Source organism: Ostrinia furnacalis, unplaced genomic scaffold (genome assembly GCF_004193835.3).
Source record: "Ostrinia furnacalis isolate ACB-3 unplaced genomic scaffold, ASM419383v2 OfSCF3542, whole genome shotgun sequence".
NCBI lineage: Eukaryota > Metazoa > Arthropoda > Insecta > Lepidoptera > Crambidae > Ostrinia > Ostrinia furnacalis.
Genome location: NW_021133781.1, coordinates 125,166 through 151,470, shown reverse-complemented (window position 1 = coordinate 151,470; position 26,305 = coordinate 125,166). Strand labels below are relative to the sequence as shown.

Below are 26,305 nucleotides of genomic sequence, written 5' to 3'. Positions count from 1 at the left end.
ACTGGATGCCCCGCTACTGTTCAGATCAGGTTCCACTGAACGTGCCTCCGCGATGGCTCTGCACGTGGGAATTTGTTAACAACCTATGATAAGCGGTTATTTTGCAAGTTTAGGTAGTTATTACAATGACATGACATGTAGAAATTAGAAAGGTTTATTTTTATGAACAGACTAGCGGCCGCCCGCGACTTCGTACGCGTGGATCCTGTTTTACCCCCTTTTCCCGAATTTTCTTTGCTATAAACCTCACGGAGCCCGAGACCTTTCCAACGAATGCAAAACCGTGGAAATAGGGAGGAAAACCCGACTTATTTTTATATAGTAGATATTCTTGTTTGTGCACTTTTGTAGTTCATAACAACATTGTGCATATACCCTTCATTTAAGGTAAACGGATTCTTAAATATACGCAAAATAGACCAAATTATTTTATTTCAGGAAAACCTCAAAATTGCTTTAAATAAAGTAGGTACGTTTCATCATATCGATGGAGACAAATATTTTCATTATCCTACTTATGAATATGAAAATGTAACTTTTCTGAAAGTAATATTAAAATTTATTCTAAGTAGGAGAGATAATAATTTCGCACTTAAATTGGATTTTTATTGTGATGTCAATATGTCATATTTTATTGGTCAATCCTCTGATAGTATGTGATAACAGATTCATTTTAACTCAATTTAAGCAATACAGCCTATAGCGGTGAGATCGCGTAATCGTGTCAATGGCTCCAGTAAATACACATGATGATACCACGATTGGTGTCAGTATGTTTGACACTCTGTGAGGTCATACTTACATGCTTTTAAAGATATAAAGATGTAACCGAGTTAAGTAAATACCTACTTGACTGGTTCACCAGGTTACTAACGTTCAGATGCTAACAAAAAGAAAATAAATGTTCATGTTCTACATAACAGTACAGTTAGGTAACTGAGTAGGTAAATTAGTGTGACACATTTCTGTTTCCTCTTCATTGATACCTAATACTTTTTAAAAAGAAGTCATTCAGCCGTTTTGTGCTGCGTAATTAGCCATTACTAATACTTTTAACAATTCAATTATTGTTGTTAAGCTGCATGGTATCTTTTCTTTTATTCGCTGTCAGGGAAAAAGTGAGTCAAAAACAAATTTGTCAATTTCGCGATGTCAAATATGTTCATTTTGACATTGTTGTCATGACCTGTATGACCTTTTGCGCGGTTTTACGGAAACGCAGAAGGAGAGCGTTGTCATAAAAGTGCCTCTGGCGAAACTAATTTTGACAGCCTTCGCTAAAACAGCAGGGGGCTTGATGAAATTGGCCATGTAAATAAAATCGGACCACAAACGATCTTTGAAGGAACAGATTGTGTTCAGTTTCAGGGTAATCTAGTTTTTTTTATTCCTAAAATACTTAACACCTTGTCTATCTCTGAAAAATTACCAAGGAAAACTTTTAATTTGATGATAATTATTTGAGATCTTTTGCGACACATGGTTTTTATTAGTTTAGTGTCAGTTAATAGAAAATATATGTTTTTAAAGCCTCGCGTTTGGGCAATGTCGTTTAAACACTTACTTGATGGACTGCTTATACGTGCGCAGCATGGTCTTTAAATGCTAAAGACTTAGTTTTCTTTCAAAATAAAAAATATGTTTTATTGTTTTTTTACCGCTGCCCCAATGCCCCAATATCACGACTATTGCTTATCTATTTCCTTGTATAATTTATTAAGTGCCAAATAAACTAACAAAATTTTCTCTTAACTTTCAATCTCAATGTATGCTTACGTTTCAATTGATAAGCTTCTGTATACAGTCTTTAACCAGTTAAGCATAGACCAGTGGCGCTTTCGTTAGCCGCGCCGGTTGTCGGATCTGTGCCAAGGGCGCGCGGGCGATGACCGCGCCGCGCTGTCTGCGCCCGCGCACGGATTACGCTGACGGTGCAAAAGCGATTTTCGATTGACGTTTAGTAGTTTTAGTAATGATTTATTTAACCTTGAACTAGGTAGAGCTTTTTTATCCATAAAGACGAAGCTCTTGGTCTGCATCTCACATAGTGGAAAGTGATGATCAGGCCGAAGGTGGAAGAGAGCTTCATCCGGAATCCTCAACTACTTATAGTAACTATCTTAGCATTGTGGTCATGGCAACAGACTTAGGTAAGTGGTAGCTAGACAGGTGGACTTAGAACAAGCGGGTAGGTCAACCAAACTGAATAGAAAAATCTGCCCCCACTGGAAATCGATGGGTCGGAAGGAAGTGGTCTTACTACGACCAAAGAGGCGGTTCATGGTGAAAAGATAGCAAATACACTTTTGTGTTCTACTTTACAAGCTATAGATACAATATTATCAATGATGAGTGTCGATGGAAACTATTTTATTGGGCGGTAGTAGAGTCTTTGCGTCAGTTGATCACGTTGACTGTGGTCTATGGCTTGATCGGTGGAAACTATCAAAGTTGACCTGCGGTTTTGTGATCCAGGCCAGGTAGAGTTTCATATTAGTATTTTTATAATAAACTAGCGATCGCCCCGGCTTTGCACGGGTGCTGAGTATACCTATATAAACCTTCCTCTTGAATCCCTCTATCTCTTAAAAAATCGCATCAAAATCTGTTGAGTAGTTTAAAAGATCTAAGCATACTAGGGACAGACAGCGGAAAGCGACTTTGTTTTACACTATATTTGTTTGTTTTATGCGTGTATAGTTTTAAGTCCCTTTGTTCTGTTTTTTTGATTTCTTTTGTGTCAAATAAAGTTTTTCTTATTCTTATTCTTACACTATGTAGTGACTCGTATTATGAAAAGATAGTAAGGTTTGAAATAACGTTCTAAGTCTTTCAGCAAGATACCAAAAGAAGATAGTCATCATTCGGTCAAAAAGCTCATTAGCACGCGGCGCTAAAATCAACTTGTATTTGATTAAGATAATTAAATGATATAATTAACACGCTCCCAACAGTAGCCGCGCATATCAAATACGCAATTAATCATCTTTGATATGGGAATATTCAAAAACGATTTAATTAACAAAACAATCAAAGGAAACGCAGATAGGCGTGGGCTAGCTCCAATACTATGCGAACCGGAACAAGCCATAACGACCGTGAGCCCATAAATAAACTAAAGTAAATAAATTAAATAACTAGGAACTATAACTGGTAGATCTGTAAATCCGTTTTTTTTCCATATAATGAATTATTCATGTGTTGGAAAATTATATTTTGGTTAATACAATACCCGTTTTGAAGGAGGAAGCGTGCCCACGCGCATGTAACAACAAGTTTGCAGTTATGTATTTTATTTCGCATTTTGAACTTTTAGTACTGCAGCAAGGCTGAGTGCACGAGGCTTGCAACGTATTTATAACACATCTTTATGAGTGCAACAAATAAAACTTCTAAAAATGGACCACGTTAAAAGAACAAGTGCAATGTCATTTATTTCATTGATTCATCAAAGAAAAATAAGGGATTGCTGTACGAAATAGAAAAAGTTAGGGACAGTCATAAACTATACATAGGTTAGGTTAAGCTTTAACTCTATTATTATTCAAAATGTTCAAAATAATGATAATAATCTTGTTTATGAAGTCGTAACAACATATTTTTACTCCATGCTTATATCATTGTAATTTGATGATGATTATTGTTTTGATGATGACATCTAAATATTTTTTATGTAATATTTTTGTTTACAAAATAATAGAGGCGCCTGCACACAGTAAAAATCACTCACAAATCATATGATGTTTTTCATAAACTTTATTATTATAGTGCAATTTGTGATTTTTTGTGATTTGACTTCTTAATGACGAACTTTAGACTAAAATTTACGAAAATTACGTGATAGACAAGTAGAACCACGTGTCGGCGTTTAAAATAGGGTCATATAATTTGGGCTTAAGTTATTTTTGTCTTTTTGTGAAATCACAACTATTACAAAGAGCAGATTAGCCAAAAATATTGCTTATTCACGTGACAACACAAACTTATCACAGTAATTGTCCATTTAAAAATATTCGCAAAAATGTCATTATCTTTTTTTACCGTTTAATTTGACAGTTGGCAAAAATAATCGAGTGTGCGAGGGGGCAGCGGCGCGGAAAGATATTTACGCAAAATATTATGTGCTGAGTCAGGCTGTTTGATGGTTTCCGATCATCATCTTTTATGCGATCACAATCCACTATAGAAAATTTGTACCGAGTAAAAAACCGTAAAATTTTTACCCAACTATACGAAAAAGGAGGAGGTTCTATGTTCCTGTTTTCATGACACAAATGGCTACGATGGTGGCGATTGCATGTTATCCAACGACCCATAAATTTATAGTCGCCGTCCCCAGTTCTATAAAGAAATTGATCGAAATGTACCAGTGTAACCTAATGGAGATGAGTAGGTAGCTAATGTATGTAAGTATAATTTGGACAATTGAGAAATATTTAAAAGCTTCATATCGAGCTTTTTGTTTTTGTTGCAGCCCTAGCAACAATGAATAAAAACACAATATATTAACAAAACGTAGCCCAGTTTAGTAGCTAATATATTATAGTTTTCCGAACAGTTCCTCATTCCAAATATCGTTGGAAGAGCAATCAAATCGTTATGATATCAACCGTCGGATTCTGCGCATATATCGCCATAGCGGTGCGCGCGCGCCGCGGAAACGGGCACTTCCTATCGAAACGCGGCATTTATCTTCCGAGCGGAAGAATGGCCGTAGGCCGACCGCAGTCTGAGCGACAGAGCTTCTACAATTTAGTCCATGTAATTTGGTGCCAAACAAAAAAAATCTTTCTTTCTTTCTTTACAAGGAAAAGTCTGTGTCTACGGTCACTGACGTAGTAACTCTTTTTAGCTAGTTGCTCACGAGTGGGAACAATAAAGCCGTAGTATGGAAATTTGCTACGAGCTCTTTTTTCGTAGCGTTTTTTAATCTTCATGCATCGGGTGTCATAAAGAAAAATGCTACGAAGAATTTGTGTGTCATCTGTTTCCATCGTAAAATTAAATTAATAATACCTATCATACCATCATGAAACTATTGGTTTTAGGTACGTCATTAGCGTTAAAAGTATTCATTGTTTTGTTTATTTCATGACGGTAATCGAAATATTTTTTTTGTACTGATAGCCCAATAAATGTTTTTTTGCACAGAGTTAAAAGCTCAAACTAAACTAACTAACTAACTTAGAGCTCAAAACTAAAATCAGGAAAACTGCAATTGCAATAAGCAGTCATGACAAAATTAAAAGTAACGTAGTACTTACTGTACGAATATTACCAACAGTTGGTGCGTTTATGCGTAGTCGCTCGCTCGCGGCCGGCCTACCACTTCAGCGAGGCGCACAATCGGGCACGAACTATATGTCACACGCGCGTCCGGCAAACTTGACATTGAGATAGTCGTGCTCACTTTTGCTGATAATAAATCGAACTAAAGAGCTTTTGCAAGTATGTTAATGACGTGTGTGTGTTTATTAATAACTTGAAGCTTTTTAAAAGGTTGACTTGAGATGAAAGAGTTTTAGTGCGAATAATATTTTTTGATATTCATAAGCCACAAGTTTTGTGTGTCCTAAGCTCTTTAATGAGATTATTTGAGACTGACAATCAGCAGCAGTAGTACATTTCGTGGAATTTGACAGCACGCTACTCGCATCAGTAAAATCTTACTGAAAAACAACTTAGCAGTAGTAAATTTCGTGATATTTGACAGCAAGAATTTAATGTTAAAATCTTATGCCTCTATATGGAAGAAGCTTAGCTTAAATAATGCTTTACAGATATTCAATTCTGAAACGCAAGAACATATTTAATTTGCAAAATCCAATCATAAACAATTAAATGTCGGAAACAAGCACGTTTACATCTCAATATTGTCAATAAGAAAGCTTTCAGTAGTCGTGTCCCACTAATAATAATTGTCATCTGCCCACGCACCACAGCAGCAATAAACAACGAATTAACAATAATAAACGGACATGTTTACTGCCGGACGAAGGCGAAATGCCGATCCTGCTTCCTGCTTTTACTTCAGCAGCGGCTCAAAGCTCTGACCCCGTGAGCTTTGGACAACTAAATACCAATCGTGTAAACAAATCAAGTTTCATACATAATGTGTTTATCTATTTAATTTGTAACCCATAAGGAACAATTACAATAAAATTACATTTCGAAAGGAGCTTAAAGTAAAAAATAGCAACTCTTTTGAACTTTTGTGAAAACTGTAGTCATGGAAAGTACCTAAGAATTCGGTAGAGCATCCACCATACAAAATGGAAATAATTGGAAACGATTCAGTTGAAGTACGATATGTTTCAGTAAAGTCCGCACTCCGCTGTAAAAATTTGGAATAGACAGGTACATCATCTTCATCACATAAATAAAACAGAATGTAAGGGATGGAGCTATTTACTTTTTGTGGTAAAGATTAATAAACTTATTTGTGAAATATTACTCGTAGTAGACAAGTAGGTACTACACAATTTACCTACACTTACTAATTGTAATCACAATAGTCAATTGTTACAAATAAATTAAACAAATGACTAAATTAAACAAATGACCAAATCCACATCATAAGTACCAAAGACCTTTCGAGTGTCAAATGTGGTAGTAAGTCAGCCACCGCAGACCGCAACTCATTCTTTTTGTGACCGTCACCGTGACACTTGATTGATTCACGATTATACATAAAATAAGTGCGTGTCGTACGTATTACCTACTGGTAAAACCCAGCGATGAGTAAGTAGAGTTGGTGACTCTACTATTACTAAAAAAGAACTCGCTAAAATATTTTTCACACGTAATTTCACCAAAATTTAAAGAAAATACGAATCATCATGAATTTGCTGAAAAAATGGTTTGTACATTGTTTACCCAGTTTACACAGTTAGGAGTCGAAGTGGTCGCCATGGCCGAAATCGGTCAAGTGAATGGGTTAGTCCCAACAACCAAATGGGTTCATCATCATCACCTAGGTATATTGAGTATTATAATTTGCTAAATTTTAAACAACTGATTCAGATACAGGCTGGTGTAGATTTTACAGGCTGTGTAGATTTACTAAAATATAGCAAATTATAGACAGTAAACGATATTCTTGCAACAAATTGTTATTCTTAAAAAAAATCCCGAATGAAATACACATCAATAGGTAGGTATAGGAACTAATCTACAATCTGCAAAAGACAATGAAATCGATGATGCATAAACCGATCCAGGAAACATGGCACACAAAGAGTGAAACTTTTCCTCGTATTTGGACCGCAGCGCATCAGCGGATGACATTTTGACGAATTGCTGCTGAGATCTTGATAACCGATTCACGACGTGCGATTAAGGTTAGGATCGGAATATAAATGTGGACGAATGCCTCACTGTCTTTTAATCTGCAAGCATGACTATAGGTTGACCAAAACAGAATATTGTAATTTTAAATTTTTAAATACATACATTTATTTTTCGAGGAAACTAGGTAAGTGTTTGCAAAGGCAATAGAAGTGTTAAATAATAATTGAAGGCAAATAAAACTCAAAAATATTATTGTTTTCACACGAAACCTACAAGTTTGTGGTCTGACAACAAGTATTGACTTTATTATGCTTTCATCATAGTTTTCTACGTAAGTGAACATAATCTTACGGTATACCTATCTATACAGATCGTAGAATTGACCGCAAGGTCCTGTCTCATACAAAAAAGAACACGATGAATATTATAAAGGTGAAAGTTTGTGAGTGAGTATGTTTGTTACTTCTTCACGCCTAAACGGCTGGAGCGATTTTATTAAAATTTGGTATGGAGTTAGCTGACACCCTGTATTAACACATAGGCTATTTATTTTCCCTAAGAAACCGCGGGTAACACCGCGGGGCAGAGGTAGTAGATTATATGAAAAAATATTTACAAAAGAGGACTCATCCTGTATACTACCGGCATTTGAGGTGCGTTTGGTACCTAAGTATACTACCGGCATTTGAGGTGCGTTTGGTACCTAATGAAATACGACGAAGTATCACTGACCATAATCGGCTAAAGTCAAGTGTAACATTTTTAGAATGATTAATTTGTTTTGTTTGTACACAATTTTGATAACACCGACGTCATAGCGCGGTTAAAGATACACGTTTTCAAATATCGTCACGAAGGCCTAAGCTGCATAAAAATCATCGACTATTTGTTATAATATTAACATGTCCAACAAAAGATGGTTTTACCACGTATTTTGTCGTTTCTCACTAGTATTTTACATTTATCCACAAATGCGGTCACCATAATAATCATGTTACCTAAACAAAAAAATATTGAATTTCCGAAAACAGTTTTTGGCAAAAAAGAATTTAACGCAAAATTTATGGAAGTGCTCGAAACGTCCTAATAAAGTGTGAAAACATAGGAAATCCAATATTTGTCTATGGTTATTATTACTAACTAACGTAGACTTACTACCTAATCGGTTTTAAGTTAAGTATAGTCGGATAGAGAAATCGTATATTAATTTACTTGAAAATTGAATGACCTTAAATTACTATCAACTCTATTTATAAAAACAAATTAGAGCAATTGAATTTAAATAATTAAATTAATCGATAAAAATAATGTGTTTTTGATATAATCGTCGTTAGTTCGTCGCTTTCCAACCATATTCGACTAGTTTATTGAGATTTAAATTAAATATGTTTACGGTGGAATGTTTGGAAAATAGTTACTTATTTTAATACTGCTTTTCTTTCTGGACTGGATTATGAGTCATCGTTCTTTAAGACAGACCAGAGCCATCATTAGAACTTAAAATCCTGAAGAAATTCAGTCTTTAAACAACCTTATTATACGGCGGTAAGATATCTAGTTTGATTTACTTCTCTTTGTACAAAGCTTAATTAAGTTACAAGCTCATATTTCTTAAGGTGGGTCTACACTAGACGAATCGAGTACGAGCGGAGCACGAGCCGAGCCAAATTTCGCGTAGTGTGGACCGACTTACGAGCGCGCTTCGAGCTTTTGGCTCTACCTATTGTCGGTTTTTTGAAGAACACAAAGGGATAAATTAAAGAGAATACATTTAAAGTAAATAAATAAATGATTGTGATGATGATTCGAAGAGTGATTGTTGTAGGCTCGTTGTACGTCCACACTACACCGCGAGTAGTGCGGCTCGGCTTGCGCTCAGTTCGCGCTCGCCTCTTTATCATAGACCCACCTTTACATAATAAGGGAAGTATAAATACGCACATAAAAGACATAATTTCGCATTTTTCGCGTCGCCGAGACGAATGTGGCGCCTGAGCGGGGCTTCCTTATACGCGCGCGCATATCTTATGCGCAGGATTCGAGAACAAAGTTCTTGCTGTTATAATAAATAATAAATATAAATCGTTCTTTATTATAAACTTTCAGGAAGGTATAAAAGGGGATCTTTTGCAGTAAAATTTAGGTAATTTGAACCCTTTGTTCAGATAGAGAGTAAGTGGTTTCCAAGAAACCCAAAGAGGTTTCTGAAAGAAAGGGGAAGCTAAAAGCAGTTGTTGTATCTTGTCTGATTTCAGTTTGGCCATCCGCAGCTTAATCTGCCCTTCAAAGCACCTTTTATTTCTGGAAAATCCAAATTATTTATTTTTTTCGTCGTCGTTTCAGCCGAAAGACGTCCACTGCTGGACAAAGGCCTCCCCCAAGGATTTCCACAAAGACCGGTCCTGCGCCGCTTGCATCCAGGTACTTCCCGCGACCTTCACCGCGACATTTATTTTTTTAGCTAAAGTAATAGAAAAGAACCAAGATAAGTGATTCCAGTACGAAAGGGTTTATATCATTAAGGCGTCATAAGAAATCTTGATATAGGTTATTTTCTGTGATTTCTATGTGGGTCATTCCATGAAAATCTGTATATTTTCGACGTCATTTTGTCCCAAACTTTTTTAAGATGCTTTTGAATACTTTATTAGTGTAAATTATAGTTTATTTATTAATTATGTTATGGCTAAAAGGGCCAGTCACTTTATGCTTTATTTTAGGAGAAATTATAATTTTCAATTTTTTCATACTACATTACTCCTATATGACTTTTAATAAAGTATAAAACTTATAACCTTAACATTTATAGATAAGTTAATATACTTCATGTAGTTGTTTTGTTATTATCACTATATAAAAAATGTCATTCCCTAACTAGTAACTTAGTACCTAGCGCCGTTTAAAGCTAGGGCCTGACGGTCTAGGGACTGACGATTTGAAGTAAAACTTAACACAAATGCAGATTGACTTTATAATATAAGATGCTTAACGATGTGCCGAAAATAGCCGAAAAACCACACGTAAATACTATTAAATTATATACAATTTCCTATTGTAATCAATAAAGCTGCTCAACTAGGGACTGACGAAGTGACTGGATCAACACATGTTTCCGCAACAACTGGCACGTTTGCACTAATTCAAAAAACGGCTGCCGCAAAGCCAGTATGGTCTGAGGATAACTTCGTATCGTACTTTAAACTCAACTAAATGTCATTCACTCTAAATACATAAAAAAGCGCAAAATTATAAAATCAGTGCGTGGCGAGGGAATGACGCTAAAAGCTGTGGACTCTTTTTCAACTAAAGAAAATCAAATTATTGTTTATTGAAACTTCTTAATATTAATAGAATTTGGTGTAATATACTTTTAAATAGGTTATTCGTTACTTAAAACAAAGGATGAAATTGATGTTTCTGTTAAATATGGGTTCCAAAATACAAACTTTTGGAGTACGGACATGCCTAGGGAATGACGATTTGGGTCATTTACAAGGAATTTAAGATGTTCGAAAAATAGTTTTAAAAAATATAAATGGTGATGAATAAAACACATTGCGAGCTGTTATTTAACCATTTTGGAATAAAATATTAACAAATATTCCATGTGAAATGTGGCGCGGACTAAGAGTTGACATATTTTTGTGGAATGACCCATGTATGTTGTTAGCAAAATATTGCAGAGCTAATAGCACAATCAATGTAATGTCTTTATTGAGGCACTATAAGTTACATCATAGTACATTATCATGATGCGTGGAATTTTTCAGGTGTGTAGTGCGCAAATTACATGTCATTTGAAATCACGGAAAAATGTGACACGCTTCTATACGACTCAAAAGTATACGTTAGAATCATGGCGAACTAATTTGAAGCATTTTGTTTAATAACTGTATTTTACGCTAGAAATATCCAATACTTTCTTCAGGAATGACAATTGGAATGACAAATAATATTTCAGAACAATTATTTCTGGTATTCTCATTTCAGTTTGCTCTCCTTTACTTTTGGGTGTTATTGGAAGCTAAACTGTAGATTTCAGAATAGTCGGGTTAGTCCAAAAGACAAAATATATGATTGCAAGCTTGCTATAACCCTTAGAGAAAATCTATAACAAATCCTCAATCGATCGCATATGACTACGTAATAATCGATTAATACTACATATGTGTCTCGATTCACGGCGCTTGAAGGGATAATAATATTGAAGGTATAGAAATTCCTAGAATTATGTCTATCATTATTCTGTAAACTGCCTATTACCTGATGTCCTTTTTGCGAGTGTTCCACTGATGATGTCAGTCATGAGCAGTCTGCCCATCATATCTTGTGGGAGTGTGATCTTTGGAAACATGAACGTGATATAATGCTTAATTCAATACAACATACATCTGTTTCCGCAATTTATTACACCGATCTTGTCGCGACAAGGAAAAATTTCCGTGCTTTTAAGCGATTTTGTGAAAAATATTATTGGCAGGTAGTTGCTAATTGCTCATAAGATAGGCCCCCTTAATTTAATTTATTGTCCGTGGTGCATAATCTTTTTCTTAAAGGTTTTAAACCTTTGTTTGTCACCTGTCATCCGCTTTGCAATGGAGGGAAGTCGAACCTTAATTTCGAACTCCTCCTATGTTCTTCTGATTAATTTCGTTGCGGGTCCAATGACAGTTTAACTTTCCCCCGGGACAAACTTGACCTTCATTGGTTGGGTTTTTTGTGGCGGTCAAGCTGTAGATCCTGGCTACACAGGAGTTGCAGTGGTGGGAACGAGAGGTGGGAATAGTCCCGTGTATTACCTGATGTAAACACATCAGATGCACTTGCAATGAAGATTGCAGCGTCGTGTTATGACCATGCACTTCCTGAAGCAAATTGCATCGCTCAGTTTCAGTCTGCTACGGGGAAACCCATATGACCTAGCATAGAATTAAGTCTATGGGAATTGATGTTTCCATTAATTGCAGGACTTTTCTAGAACTATACAGACTTCTTGTAGTAACATCCACCTTGGTGACAGAATCTATGTACATCTCCAAGATGTTTGTACAGTCGCGGAATGAAAAGGTTCGTCACCTTAGTGTCGGTTTTCGCTTGCACTGTAAGAGTCAAACCTGCCAACATTACAGTGCAAGACACAGTGCTGCTAACATTTAAATAAATATGACGTTTGCTAACGAATAAGGTTTTGCTTGTTTATTTTTCTATCCCATCAGTGCAATGTTACAAAATGTAGTTTTTTTTTATAGAAATGATAATGGCATGTTGAACCAACAAGAGGGTTTTAGTTTATCAATCATAATAATCTTCTTGACAAGATAAATCGTCAAACAACTTCGATCTGACTAATTTTGAACTTTACCAAGCAACAGTTCAAGATTATTTTCTATAACTCGAGATTATTCTGTAACATAGTTTCAAAAGGTAATATGTGCTCGCGATTCGTTGAAGGAATCAATTTGAAAACTGACGAACCTTTTCATTCCGTGACTGTACTATTTTTTATGTAGGTATTATCGAAGGTTTAAGCAAAAGTGTATGTTCATAGTATAAGATTTACTTAGTTCGGGACTAGTTATCCATAATCCATAATTCCATATTCATAGGCCCATGAATTGGTACCTGTTGGTACCTTTTGGGTACGAAACCCTAAAACAATGCATTGGCTTTCTTACTTTATCAAATGAATACTAAACGAAACCATTTTGCGTATTACGTACTTATTATTATTCTGTGGTATATAAATTCCTGAAAAGGCACCAATTAGGTCTTATTATTAGATACTAATAAAAAAGACAAAGACCAAAATAGTTAATATTAGTTTCATCGTGACATAGCTCATTTGTATCTCGTTCTTTTGGATCGATGAGCTAATGTTACATAGCTCATGAGCTAGCAACAGCATTTATATGTATTTGCCCAATAAGGATAAAAACGTTTTACGAGTAATAAAGTATCTAAGAGTAAGCCTTTTTTTGTCCCTTTCTTCATAGTCATCTATTTCACACCGATATTTAGGTAATTAGGAATACCATGTTTTAAGAAAATAAATAAATATCTTATCTTATCTTTCTAATCTCTATAAGTAAACTTTTCATTTTTAGTGATTTCGATAAAAGTGAAAAATTAAGAAATGGTACGAATATTTTGCAGTCGTTTAAATAAGCCACTATTGTGACAGCGGCTTAAAATAGAAAGCCAAATGGTTTATATTTTAAAAACCCTAAAACAACACACAGTGGCAATAATATTTTTCTCACGTTCATGGATATTTAATGAAGTTGTAATTTTTTTCTGCAAACTACACGGGTGTTTATTGTATTGTAATATATCTGAACTTGATTGTTCTGAGGTTTTGGAAAAAATACTAAGCATTTATCGACTAATATTAATCGACGAAAATGTGAATTAATAGGTATGCAAGAGAAACAAAAAACATGAGTAGGTACTGCGAGCTCTATTTCGGGACTTTCGTTTCGCAAGGCACATTTTTAGGCCATGTTGTATTGTATATAAATTTTATATTATTGGGACTGCGTAAGTAGAAAATTAATGTTGTGTAGTATAGATAAATAGATATAGATAGAATAGTGTATTTATAGGTAAGATTCACAAGAGATCAGTGCCACCGTCAGTCGACACTCTGTTGACATAGTATTATATGTAATTATTTGCAGCACTTTCATATCGCATGCAACAGAAAATATACTATTGTTGATACCTATGTAGAAACGACGTATGCAATTGTAACACTTTTTTTTCTTGGCGAGATTGAATACTTACCGATTTCCACAAACAAACATTCCAACGGACCGTAAGGTCACATCTTACAAAGTGTACAGAATTTCCTTTGTCACTCGATTGTGTCGTTGTTAGTGATTCACTGAATTTGGATTAACTTCTATTAAAAATTAATTACATTGTTTTGGTACACAGAGCAATAAATAACCTCACTTTTCGAATGTCTCCGTTTGACAGATCAATGCGTTACGTTTCATTCTTTTAGTACTTTTGTGGTGGTGACTAGCGCGCTAATCCCGTATTATTAAGTATTTTTAATCCATACCAACCAAACGGCCCAACGACCCATCCCTTTTTTTTTCTCTTTAAAATTTTTGTGTCTCACCCACAATAAATTGTTATCAATTTAAATAATTATTTTTATTTTGCTCCGGCAAATTTTCTTATTTACACAATGTACATGTGAAAGAATCATTACGAAATTATTAATAGTTCATAACAAACTAGCTTTTACCCGCGGTTTCACCCGCGTGAAGTTTAGTTTGTCACATATCGTCATAAATTATAGCCTCTATGTTATTCTGGGTTATAAACAATACTACTGTAAAGTTTGATCAAAAACCGTTCAGCAGGTTTTCCGTGAAAGAGTAACAAGCATGAGTAACACATCCAGACATCCAAACAAACTTTCGCATTTATAATATTAGTAGAATTATACAGGGTGTTAGGTAAATGGGTATATGAGCCGACACTAGCCCATGTTAACATGGGCATATAAATTGTATGGTGAAGTCAGAAATTTGATATCATCATTTTAATTTTTTAAATTTTCATACAAAATAAAATTTATAAAATCAGATTTGTATGAAAATTAAAATATTTAAAATGATGATATCAATTTTCTGACTTCACCATACTATTTATATGCATATTATGTTAACATGGGCCGCCGACACTAGGGCTCATATACCCATTTACCTAACACCCTGTATAGGGCAAAACATATAAGTAGAACTACTAAGGCAAGGCTAAGGCTTATCGAGAAAGCGATCTCTTCCAGAAAACCTAAAGGAAGATAAATGTATTGATAAAGTGAATGTGACATTAGGTGTCACAGACAGTATGTTATCGTTATAAGATATGTAAAGACGTCAGAATAACGAGCTGAATACTGTAGCATCTTTGTAGTTGTAATTGGTTATATTTTGCAATGTAAATGTATAAAGTGTTGTGTTGGCGACTGTACGAGAACTGTGCAAGTTGATACCGTCTCATCTGCGGTTAGGGCTGCCAAGAATTAATAAAGAACTTCTTTCATTTCAATTTTAATATTTTTATGAAAAAAGAATAAAGAACTTATTTCATTTCAATTTTAATATTTCTGACTTTTATGAAAAGGCAATAAGTTACTAAATATGCGTTAGTAGATATGTCAGCTATGTTTTCATACCTAAGCAGTTGAACTAATTTTAATTTTAGGAAAATATCCCATCCTATCCATCTCCATCCTTGAAAGGGGATGAAACTTTGTATGAGAAACCCAGCGAAACCTGACTGTTCTGTTTTTGTCGAGTGGTAAAGACTAGGGATGATGTTATATAGTTTCGGTTATGGATACGGTTAAGGATATTAGAATAATATTATACCAGTTTCGGTTACGGTTACGGATTTTTTTTTATTTCGGATATCCGAAAGTTTCGGTTACGGTTACGGATATCCATAACATCCCTGGTAAAAACTTTCAGTGACATTAAAAATTGAGGACGCGGGCAGGAGCTAGTTAAGAGAGCCATAATTTTGCTTGAATGTTTTGGTTTTCACAACAATGGTGTGTGGATATTTGTGATTTCCTCCGTTGATGACCGTCATCCTGTGTTTTGATGATCCAAAAGAAAGGAAGGTTAGGGTCTATTAATTTATAAGTGTACAAAATTGAAGCCATTAGACAACATGCCTAAAGCAATTTCTCTTGATATTTTATTATTACTTAGAATTATTGGTCTTTAACCCACCATTTGTACTTTTGTTAATACGCGCAAAAGAGTAAATTAAACCTATCTATAATAATACCAATGTATTTGCTAACAGAAAACAATCTATTACTAAATCACAAAATTTTATAAAATTCAGTTTCAATCTAATAACCAATATTAAGTGTGAACTCTTAAAAGGAAGATCCCAAAAACCTACAGTTGTCAGCCCTGGCGCATGTTGATATCGTTCGTCAATCGTCGCCCGCGCATCGCCCATCGGCGCGGTAAAAGTACGAGTGTTATGACAACAATATATCGCGTTATAAAACTCCCTGCGGCGACCGAAACGCGACTCAGTCCGCCCGAGAGTTGCGCAAGGTCAAGACCACATGTACTGTTTCCGAAACAGTCACCCGCACAACGCCGCCATGACATACCGGCCACAAATAAAAAGAATAAAATAAAAAATAAAAAAGTCACGTTCAAAACTAAATTTGAAATTTTTCGCGCGCACGTGTCCGCGTCCCGTTCCAAATTTAAACGCGTGCGGCGTTTTCCCGCGTATGCACGCCGTGGAAATCTGTGCCGATTTATTTTCACGTTCAGTTATTTTGTAAACTGTAAAAAGGTGTTATAACTGTTACCGTTGGAAATTATTGGAAACCCCGCTGAGTTGGAAAATTGCGAGGATTTTTCTATAGAGTAAGTACTGAACTTTTAAAACTAATGTTTAGGAAATTCTGTGATAATACATAGGCACTTATAGAGTTAGTAACATTTACGTCTCTATGAATAAATAAATAACAAACACGGTTACTTAAGATGTCAATAATTATTCTTGTTTAAATAATGATAATGTATCAAGTCAAGTGACTACGTATGTTAGAAGTAATTCATAGTGTTTATGTTTCTAAGTGTTAATTAATTCGCAATAATATTTCTATATCAGTAGGTACAATTATAATGATGATGATACCTGTTTATTTGAATTAAATAACAATTGAACAAATATTTGAATTTATTATTTACATTAGATTCTAATTCATATTGTTCTAATCTCACCAAAAGTAAGTAAAGTAAAACTAATAAGATAAGGTTTTGTGTTTATTAAATTTTAACCAACTTAACAATATTTCATATTTTATGCAACCTCTGAATAAAGAAAGAAACATAATTCAAGGAAGGTTCAATGATTTTTAGGTCTTATTCAATAAAAAAGTTCTTATTTTAACGTAACAAGATACTGTTTGTGTTTAGAAAACGAGAAACGCATTATAATTTTGAACTAAACAACACCATGCATGGCGCCTTTTCCAACTTTGGCCTTTAAAGTTAAAATGAGGAGCTTAATGAACTGGTCTAGATTTTTTGTCACAAAGAGCATTCAAAAGGTCTGTTCTAAAGTCTAACATAATATTATGCTACCTAGTTTTCCGCAAAAAAACTATATTTTTTTATGGACGATTTCCCGCTTGCTCATTGACTAAAACAAAAAAGTGTTACAGTGGCGCCATTCTAGTGTCAAAAAAAGTCTCGTTTGTTTTTTTATTTTCCCGAAAATGCAAAAGAAAATAGTGTGTTAGCCTAGGCGCAGACCATCGATTTTTCGTCGGCCGATAGTTTAGTCGGACAGTTGATCAGTATGGGCATGTATGGAAGTGCGCACATTACACCGATTCGATTTGGCCGATTGTTAATATAATTTAAAATCGGGTACAACTATCGGCCAACTAAAAATCGGTGGTCTGCGCCTAGTCTTAGTGTTAAGTAAATGTATAAACGAGGCGTTGTATCGATCCGCCACGCCGCGTCTCGCACGCTTCACGCCTGTCGCCGACCGTGGGCAGTTCCATTGAAGTGATTGAGTGGCCACAATGGGAGCCAAGATTCTGGCTCACCATGAGGTGGTTTTATTAAATAAGAATAAGAAAAACTTTATACAGCATATTACCATTTCTTAAAAATATGCTGAGGAAGCGCCTGCTCAGCAAAAATCGCGACATGACACAAACGTCATGTCGAGAAGCTGGTTTTCAGCGGAAACCAAGTGGTGATGAGGATTGTGCGCTCTTTTGACCGAGGCGTTTTGATAAAGGAAAACTGAATTGTTGATTTCTTATAGTCCATGATAAAGTAAATCGGAAACTGTCATCTGCTAGCCAGATAGCATAAACTCTTTTGGGTCTTGTTACGATTCCTCATTAGGCACACTAACGACTTTACGCAGTGATTTCAGTTTGGTCAAGAGGTGCCAGCAACCTCAGTCATCGACCTGAGTTATTTATTTTCATTTATTTGTAAAACAAAAAGACAAAAAATTATTATAACTAAAAGTATGTACAGTTCAGCACCGTTTCATTTTACAGGCGTATTTAATATGGGTAGGTACTCGTATCTAAGCATTTTCAGCCCATTGAAGGCATTTTCATTAATTATTTGTGCATTTTGAGCTTTGGCATCTACATAACGTCCTTCGTTAAGTATTTAGTAAGTAAACTAATTGAAGCAAGGATTAAATGCAAATATTTTTGATACTGCCTTAGTTTAGAAGTGGAATTAAGAATGTTTTAGTGATTCTTAAGGAAATGAATGAATTGCTATCATCAATGATGAATGAATACTCAATTACTTGAGTTTTACACCTTTTGTTACGACTTTATCATTGGCCTATAAAGATTAAGTAAATGCATTGACCCAAATAAATAGTCCCAATGCAATGGAAAATAACTAGATTAATGTGCTGTCGTAGGTAATAGTTTTTATTACTTTTATTTAAACTTTTCCTAAAATACTTTTCCTCCTTGAAGTTTCATAGCGTTTAGAGTTAGACTTAATTTTTGTACAGTTGGATTAATCTTTTAAGGGTGGATTCGACCAAACAAGAGTAAATATTAATCTCAGAATAAATCGTCAGTTTTGACATAATATTTTCCATACTGAGACTGTGAATGTGTCAGTTATACCAGGAGTTATTCTCGGATAAAAGTTTGGTCGAATTGGGACTAAAAATTATCTTATTTACATCTTATTTTTATCTTTAGCTTATCTGTTAGGGCTGTATATTTGCCATTAGGCTCTCCCATAACAATTTCATTCACCAATTCTGAGACAACCTGTATTATGAACTATAGTAGGTATAATATAAACATAGACATATTACACATTACAATTGTAGGTATTATGATGTAAATGTAAAACATCTCGAAGAAGAATTATATAATAAGGCGTATAATTATTCTTTATCGACATGGCATCAAATCAAACAATAACAACGCGTGGAAGCGATTTGCCGGTAAAAAAGTTGTTCTATGTTATTATAACACATTGGCTCCTTGCGTTATTTGAACCCGAAACCAATAGTCCAGAACGGTAGGTGCTCTAAGTGGAATAGGCTAGGTGCTATTTGGAATGCGTCAAATCTCTAGCTATTTTGGTACAAACAAAAGCTTTATAATTTTTATTAGATGTTTAGATATAACCGGTAGACGTTTATATTAATAGTTTTACATTAATTAATTAAATGCATTTATATTTAGATCATGTTTATCCATTATCTAGTACCTATAGAACAAGTTCTGCTTAATTTGGAGCTAGTTATAGCTAGTTATAATGGAAAAATCATGTTTTGCAAACTTATACTTGTACCTTCATTCAAATTAAATCAAAATCTTTATTATGTAGACGTAGATATAGTTTGCCCTACCATTTTGGGACAACATATGGCCTAGTGCTGAGAAGAAGTGGCGACAGAAACTCAGTCACATTATTAAATGAAAAAACATTTTTGTGTTTATCAAGAAAGGCTTTAGGCTATCTAGCATCATCATACAGCCAATAGGGGCGGAGCAGTAAAGAAAAATGTTGCAAAAACGGAAAATATTTATTCAAACTATTTTCACGCGTACGAAGTCGACGGCACAACTATGTATTTGTTCATAAGGATAATATTGGTTTAGTCTATAAGTAACTAAGCCACTCATAAAAACAAACAGAGATATTATTAGTTGCATCTGCAAATATTTCGTAACACGTCCAAGGTCATTTATTTTTGGCATCATTTCTTGTGCAGTTAAAAACCACTGTTAAGAAATAAACTAATTATAGACGTATGAATAAATTAGGCAACGTAAATGAACGCTCTGGAAAATTAATATCAAATTAGTATCTAAAGGTGACATTAAAACAATCAACATGTAATTTAAAGTAGTCTTACGATTCATTCAAGAGTAAAAAACGGGTATTAGCGTATCGCGGCTAAAATTCATTTTTTATTGTATGTATAATTCATGAATAAATAAATACGGTATTGTTGTACATATTATTACTATCAGACCAGTTTTCCCCAAAACATGAACTATGTCTGATGATTGTAGGTATAAATGTAAAGTCTAGGTTTATTTCATGTTTTTATGTTCACATTAAAAAAGAAGAACCTTCAGACTCATGAGTTTTTCCATTTGAAATGCTCTGTTACAAGATTTGTGTTTGAATCCGACTTATACTCCGAAAGAGGAAATAAAAGGATGGAAAGCTACAGCCGATATCCAACCATTAAAATTCGAGACGTTTTTATTTTTTAATATATTTTTTTAAGAAAATAAAAAACTAAAGGGTGAGGGACAGGATGGAAACCTCAATGCTCTGGACCAACTCGCACTTGACCGATTTTGTGTATATGAGGACAGGTTTGCGAACGTCCTCGGGAAAATCTGACAAAAAACAGCCACTTAACCAACTTATGAATATCAGGACAGATATGCGAAGGTTCTGAGAAAATCTGACTTAACAGAACTGGATCGCATATCGGGTTAAGAACTGAATTGTCGTATGATCATATAAAGGCCACCATTAACTTGTACGTGAAATATCACTTGTTCCTGAACTTAAAGCAAGAGTTGCTATCAGATGTTTCGTAAACGAAAAAAATGGCTGCCCGAATTTGGACAAAAAGACTGCACTTTGGAAGCAACGCAACGCACGAAAGGAAGCGAGAAAAAATTAGACCGATAAAAGAAGAAAGAAGTTATAAATGAAGGGTTTTTGATTTAAAAAAGGATATAAATTTTTCTAAATCTCATAATGCAAGACAAATTGAGGACGTGATACAAGTACCGCTAAATTGCTAGAGCAGAAGAGAAGTAGTAAAGAGTGTAGAGACCTGTCGGGCTAGGATGCGCGCCGTGACAAAATCTTATCGATGATTTCATACGACAAACGTAAAGGCTTATCGCGTAAAAGTTTAACCTAGGGTTACGTGTGACAAAATAGGATTTGTCTAGGAATGACCAATTCTCGATATGACTAGAGAGTTTATAAATGACCAATTCTTGAAATGTACAATTCTATTAATGACTAATTCTACTAATGACTGATTCTACAAATGTTTAAAATAAGTGACTCGTCATTCGTTACATTGCATTTTATTTACCTTATTTCTAATCAAAGTACCTACTGTGTGAGTCTTGAACTAAAATTCCAAACATATGTTACTATGCCAACAAATAAGTATAGTTCTTAGTCTCTACAAAAAGACCGGAATTAAAATTCGTGAGGTATCATCATAGGTCATCACCATCACCTACATTTATTATAACTGTATTGTAGCTAATTTTATCTAATAAGGAAAATCTTGGCCACACAATGTTTTCCCGAAGTTTCGGTCGTTTACAGTGGTTTTTGTGCCTAGGTTACGTAACAATACCTATTATTGTTCAGTTGATGCTCTTACGTAATTTAGAATACTATGGGACTTGTAGATAATAATACGAGTAAATGCTTTATTTATAATTCTACGAAACGAATCTTCGATATACTGATTCGTAAGTCTAAATATTTCGTCTTCGTTTCTCTCATATTTGGGGAATGTAGAGTCTTATATTTAAAGGATGCAAATGACTTAAATTTCATCCTGTATAAATATAAAAAATATTAGTCTTAAAGGAAAGACTGCCAAGGGTGACGGTGATTCTTGCCACCTCTGCGTTATATATCTAAGAACATCATAAAGGTAGCAGGAAGGCGTTGGACGCAGGCCGCTACCAACCGGGCAGCATGTAAAGCATTGGGGGAGGCCTATGTTCAGCAGTGGACGTCCTATGGCTGAGATGATGATGATGTTGAAACATATTTACAAACGGTTAGAAATCGGATTTAGCAAGCATTTCTCGTAATAATGTGCCTATGAATATTGGTTGTACAGACGTAGGCCTAGTTGTTATCACAGACTTTAAAATGTATTTATCATACAGTGTGCAAGTTATTAAAAGCAGAGGGCCAGAACAATGGCGATTGTAACAGCCCGCCACAACACGTGTGCGCGGGCGCAGCTATACGCCTTATCTGCACTATTGATAGACTTTATAGAGTATTTTGTCTATTGACGAATTGTTTATTGTTTTGGCCGTATTCTTACTACAAGAAATAGAAAAGTAATTAAGCCCATGTCATGATCATCATCATTTTTCAGCCACAGGACGTCCCCTGCTGAACATAGGCCTCCCCCAATGAGTTCCATATTGCCCGGTTGGTAGCGGCCTGAATTCAGTCATGTGCCGATAGCGAAACGGCGGTGCGACATATTTTTAACTAAAACGTAGAGTTTTGTTCTGTTAGGGCTTGTAGAGTTAGAAGCTTGGCTCTACATGAGATCTGATAACTTTTTCATAACGCACGTAGTTATGGTCTCGTTTTGGTAACGTTTTACATGAAAATGTTACACAAAGAGGCTTTCAAAGAAACACGTTTCCTAAACGATTTATCCTTATCCTTAAATCTTTATCTAAGATGTAATTATTATCTTATAGTCTACCGGGAATAATTGAGACTCTATCCGACTGAGAAAGAGTTGATTGTGTAGGAAACTAATGATAGATCGCGAAACGAGTTAATGAGCCGTTTACTGTCCTTAGCGGTTATTATCTAGTCCCACGATGATTTATTGCACTTAAACGACCATGTGGAAAATCTTCGCCACAATATAAATAGATAAAACCAGAAGGCGCTTGTATATTCCCACCTCTCGTTCCCACCGCTGCAACTCCTGTGTAGCCAGGATCTACAGCTTGACCGCCATAAAAACCCAACCAATGAAGGTCAAGTTTGTCCCGGGAGAAAGTTAAACTGTCATTGGACTCGCAACAAAAGTAATCGGAAGAACATACATAGGAGGAGTTCGAAATTAGGCGCTTGTCTGTCGTTGCGGCAGTTGAATGAACCACCTTTTACCGTGGCAAAAGGCGACTAAGAGACAAATATGCGAACATCAGGCCTCCCCAGCCCCCAGCTATGGATTCGGGAGGCCTGATGCTCACTTCATCCTCCATTTGCATCTGACATATTAAAGAGGTTCGTGCTATTGCAATCGTCCAGTAGACATGACATTAATCGTATAGGGCTAGGCTACTATAAAAACCTGCGCTTTTTGCATGTCGATACGAGATCAAAAACAAAAAAGTATCATCTTGGTGAGATAAAAAATAAATCAAAACAATATCGATGCTCATATTATCTCTATCAATTTTTTGCTAATCTTGATTGAGACTAACAGATTTGATATTATATTTTTCGTACAATAAGTAGGAACCTTGTATTTAAACCTTACTAAACCCATGTTTGTAAAACATATACGAGCTTTCTGACCCTTTCAATGCTGTGCGATCTCACAAGAGCTCGGGAAGGAAACATATCGACATATCGATATCATCAACGAGCATTTGCATATAAAACTATGAATATCGAAACGTATATGTGTATAAATTACGGAAATCACTTCTATAGCAACAATAATATGTATAGTTTAGGTGTTATATTGCAATAGCTTTATCAATGTCGTCAGATAGGTATGCTGGACTTAGGTATGTAAAAAGATTGAATAATTGTCAATACTAGCAATTATTCGCGCATATTTATAGCGGTAGTTGATCTAGAAGCAATTAGGAAGGTATTGCTAATTTATTAATATCTTAGCGTCATTGCATTAATCGTTTTATACAAAGATTACCTAACTCTAGTTTCATTCAACTGTAATTAAAATGCAGTTTAATACAGTATCTTCTTTCTTCGAACCTTTTTCAGGTTTAGGTACATAATATTGAACATTGTGCCCTGGTATTTACTATGATTTGCGTTTCTTTAAGCTTAAGACCTCACGTCTTTAACTGCCAAGAATTAGATGCAATAGAAAATCTATTGTTTGGGGCTCACCGGTGATCCCCACGGCGTTCATTAAGTATGACAGAGGGAGGGCACAAAGCGACGAATCAAGGATCATATCCCATCATATTATGGATCCGTGAAGAAGTTATTATGAAGCCGTGTGGTGAGGGCAGAGTAGAATACATTTGTCACCAACCTCTACTCTTCCCACGGGTGTGTCGTAAGAGGTGACTTGGGGACTACACATCAAACAGAGAACGGGCAACAGCGCTCTCTGAAAAACATCAATCTTTTAAACTGCGATTTCCAACCCGCCTGCCAAGCGTGGAGATTATAGCAAAACCCTTCACTAAAGTGGAGGAGGCTCATATTCCAGCAGTGGACTGTAAAGGGCTGTTGATGATGATGATTATGGATCCTATTAAGATTATAAGAACAAACCCTACTTTTCTCTTTCCAGTGTAATCCATTCTGCACCCTCTACGTATGTTAATAAGGTTGCATTTGTTGCAGGGGTTTGCGCGGTTGCCGCGGCGCGGGAGCGCGGGCGGGGCAGCGTCGCGCGCGCAGCATGATCGCCAGCTTCAAGGGCTTCTGGAAGGCGTGCCGCTATGGCGACTTGTATATGGTTCGTATACATTTCACTATGAGAAGAAACGGTTTATTTGTAGGGACATCCGTTATCATCAGATCACTTTAGATTAGACAGTTGTTGTCACTGCAGGAAAACGATCTTCAAAAAATTACAAAGGTTTTGATTATGAAAGGGGCGGACAGAAATAGTGTTTATTAATTACCATCAGGAAATTTGCCCCATTGTAGGAACAAAACCCTCTCAAAACCAGGGGTAATTGGAAGATTTGACCAACACTCCTCATGTTAGGGTCACCCAGACGGGTTGAGGAGGCCCGATGCGATGGTAGCTTTTAGAAAACAAATATTGATATCAAAGATTACAAAAATACCATCAGGAAGATTGCCCCAATGTAGGAACAAGACCCTCTCAAAACCAGGAGTAATTGGAAGATTTGACCAACACTCCTTGTTGGGGTCACCCAGACGGGTTTTAAAGAAGCCCGATGCAATGGTAGCTTTTAGATAATAAATATTGACATCAAAGATTTCAAAAATAGACCTAAAATTTACAATTGATCCACTTCCACTTATCTGACAGTCGTAATATCGCTGGATCTTATTTTTGTATGAAAAACAAGATATCGTTGCTAATAATAAACTTATCATCACGGTTTAAATCTCTATCTCTATAAGATATAAATCTTATACAGTAGTAGAAAAAAGCACTTATAAATATGATCGCGACTTTCTTCAATATCATCATCCATCTGCAGACTGCGTTTTATCAAGTCTACTTTTAAACGTAAACAATCGTTCATGATTCTGGGTCAGGAGAACATTAATAAGGCTATTACGTATATGTATAGGTAGTTAGTAATATCATAGTGGATTAGGTCAAGTACCAAACTCTTAAAATGTATAGGTATCCAAGTATCTAGGCACCAAAAAATCTAACGCTGGTATTCACGCAGTGAAGCAGCAAATCCAACGCACAGCGTTGAATAGAGTTCTGTGATTGGTTCGGATGTCACCCTGTGCGTCCACGCTCACTGTGAGATCTCATAGTAATGTTTGTGTATACGGGCGTAAGACTGTCGCAAGCTCTGAATGCGCACTTCGCAAAGTGTGGACTTTTAATAGAAATAAACTCTTCAGCTTTAAATTAATATGGAAAAATTCACATGTTGCGAATTGCACATTCTGAGACTGAGACCCTAATTAGAGATGGGTAAGTGCTAATAATCCGATTAATAGCAATTGGCTAGTAACGGATTAAAAGCAGTTATTAGCCATAAATAGCCAATAATAGCCGATTTCAGATGGTAACCCTGCTATTAATGTTATACTAATGATTAAACATATCCCTTCATAGTTAACAAATTTAGCACTTGAAATTTGGAAGGGACGTAGCTTAGGTACCGTAGAGGTGCATTAAGAAAGGAATACCCGAAATTCCAACGGGCACGGGAATTAGCGGGAAAATCCTTTTGTATGAAAAATCTAAACCGCTTAAGTTAGACGCTTGAAATTTGGCATGCAGGTACCTTAGTAAACTTAAAGCTTAGTTACAA

General features: G+C 35.5%; 2 protein-coding genes across 2 annotated transcripts in view; one reads left to right on the top strand and one right to left on the bottom strand.

The window, feature by feature from the left end:
* Positions 1-26,305, bottom strand: part of rg (A kinase anchor protein rugose) — a 102,776-nt gene that overhangs the window by 48,014 nt on the left and 28,457 nt on the right. The window lies entirely within an intron of this gene.
* LOC114357900 (facilitated trehalose transporter Tret1-2 homolog) overlaps positions 16,343-26,305 on the top strand; it is a 34,371-nt gene continuing 24,408 nt past the window's right edge. Inside the window, exons 1-2 of the mRNA XM_028311697.1 lie at positions 16,343-16,706; positions 24,672-24,786. Of these exons, the coding sequence (XP_028167498.1) occupies positions 24,730-24,786 (57 nt within the window). The 5' untranslated portion in view covers positions 16,343-16,706; positions 24,672-24,729. The remainder of the gene's footprint in view (positions 16,707-24,671; positions 24,787-26,305) is intronic.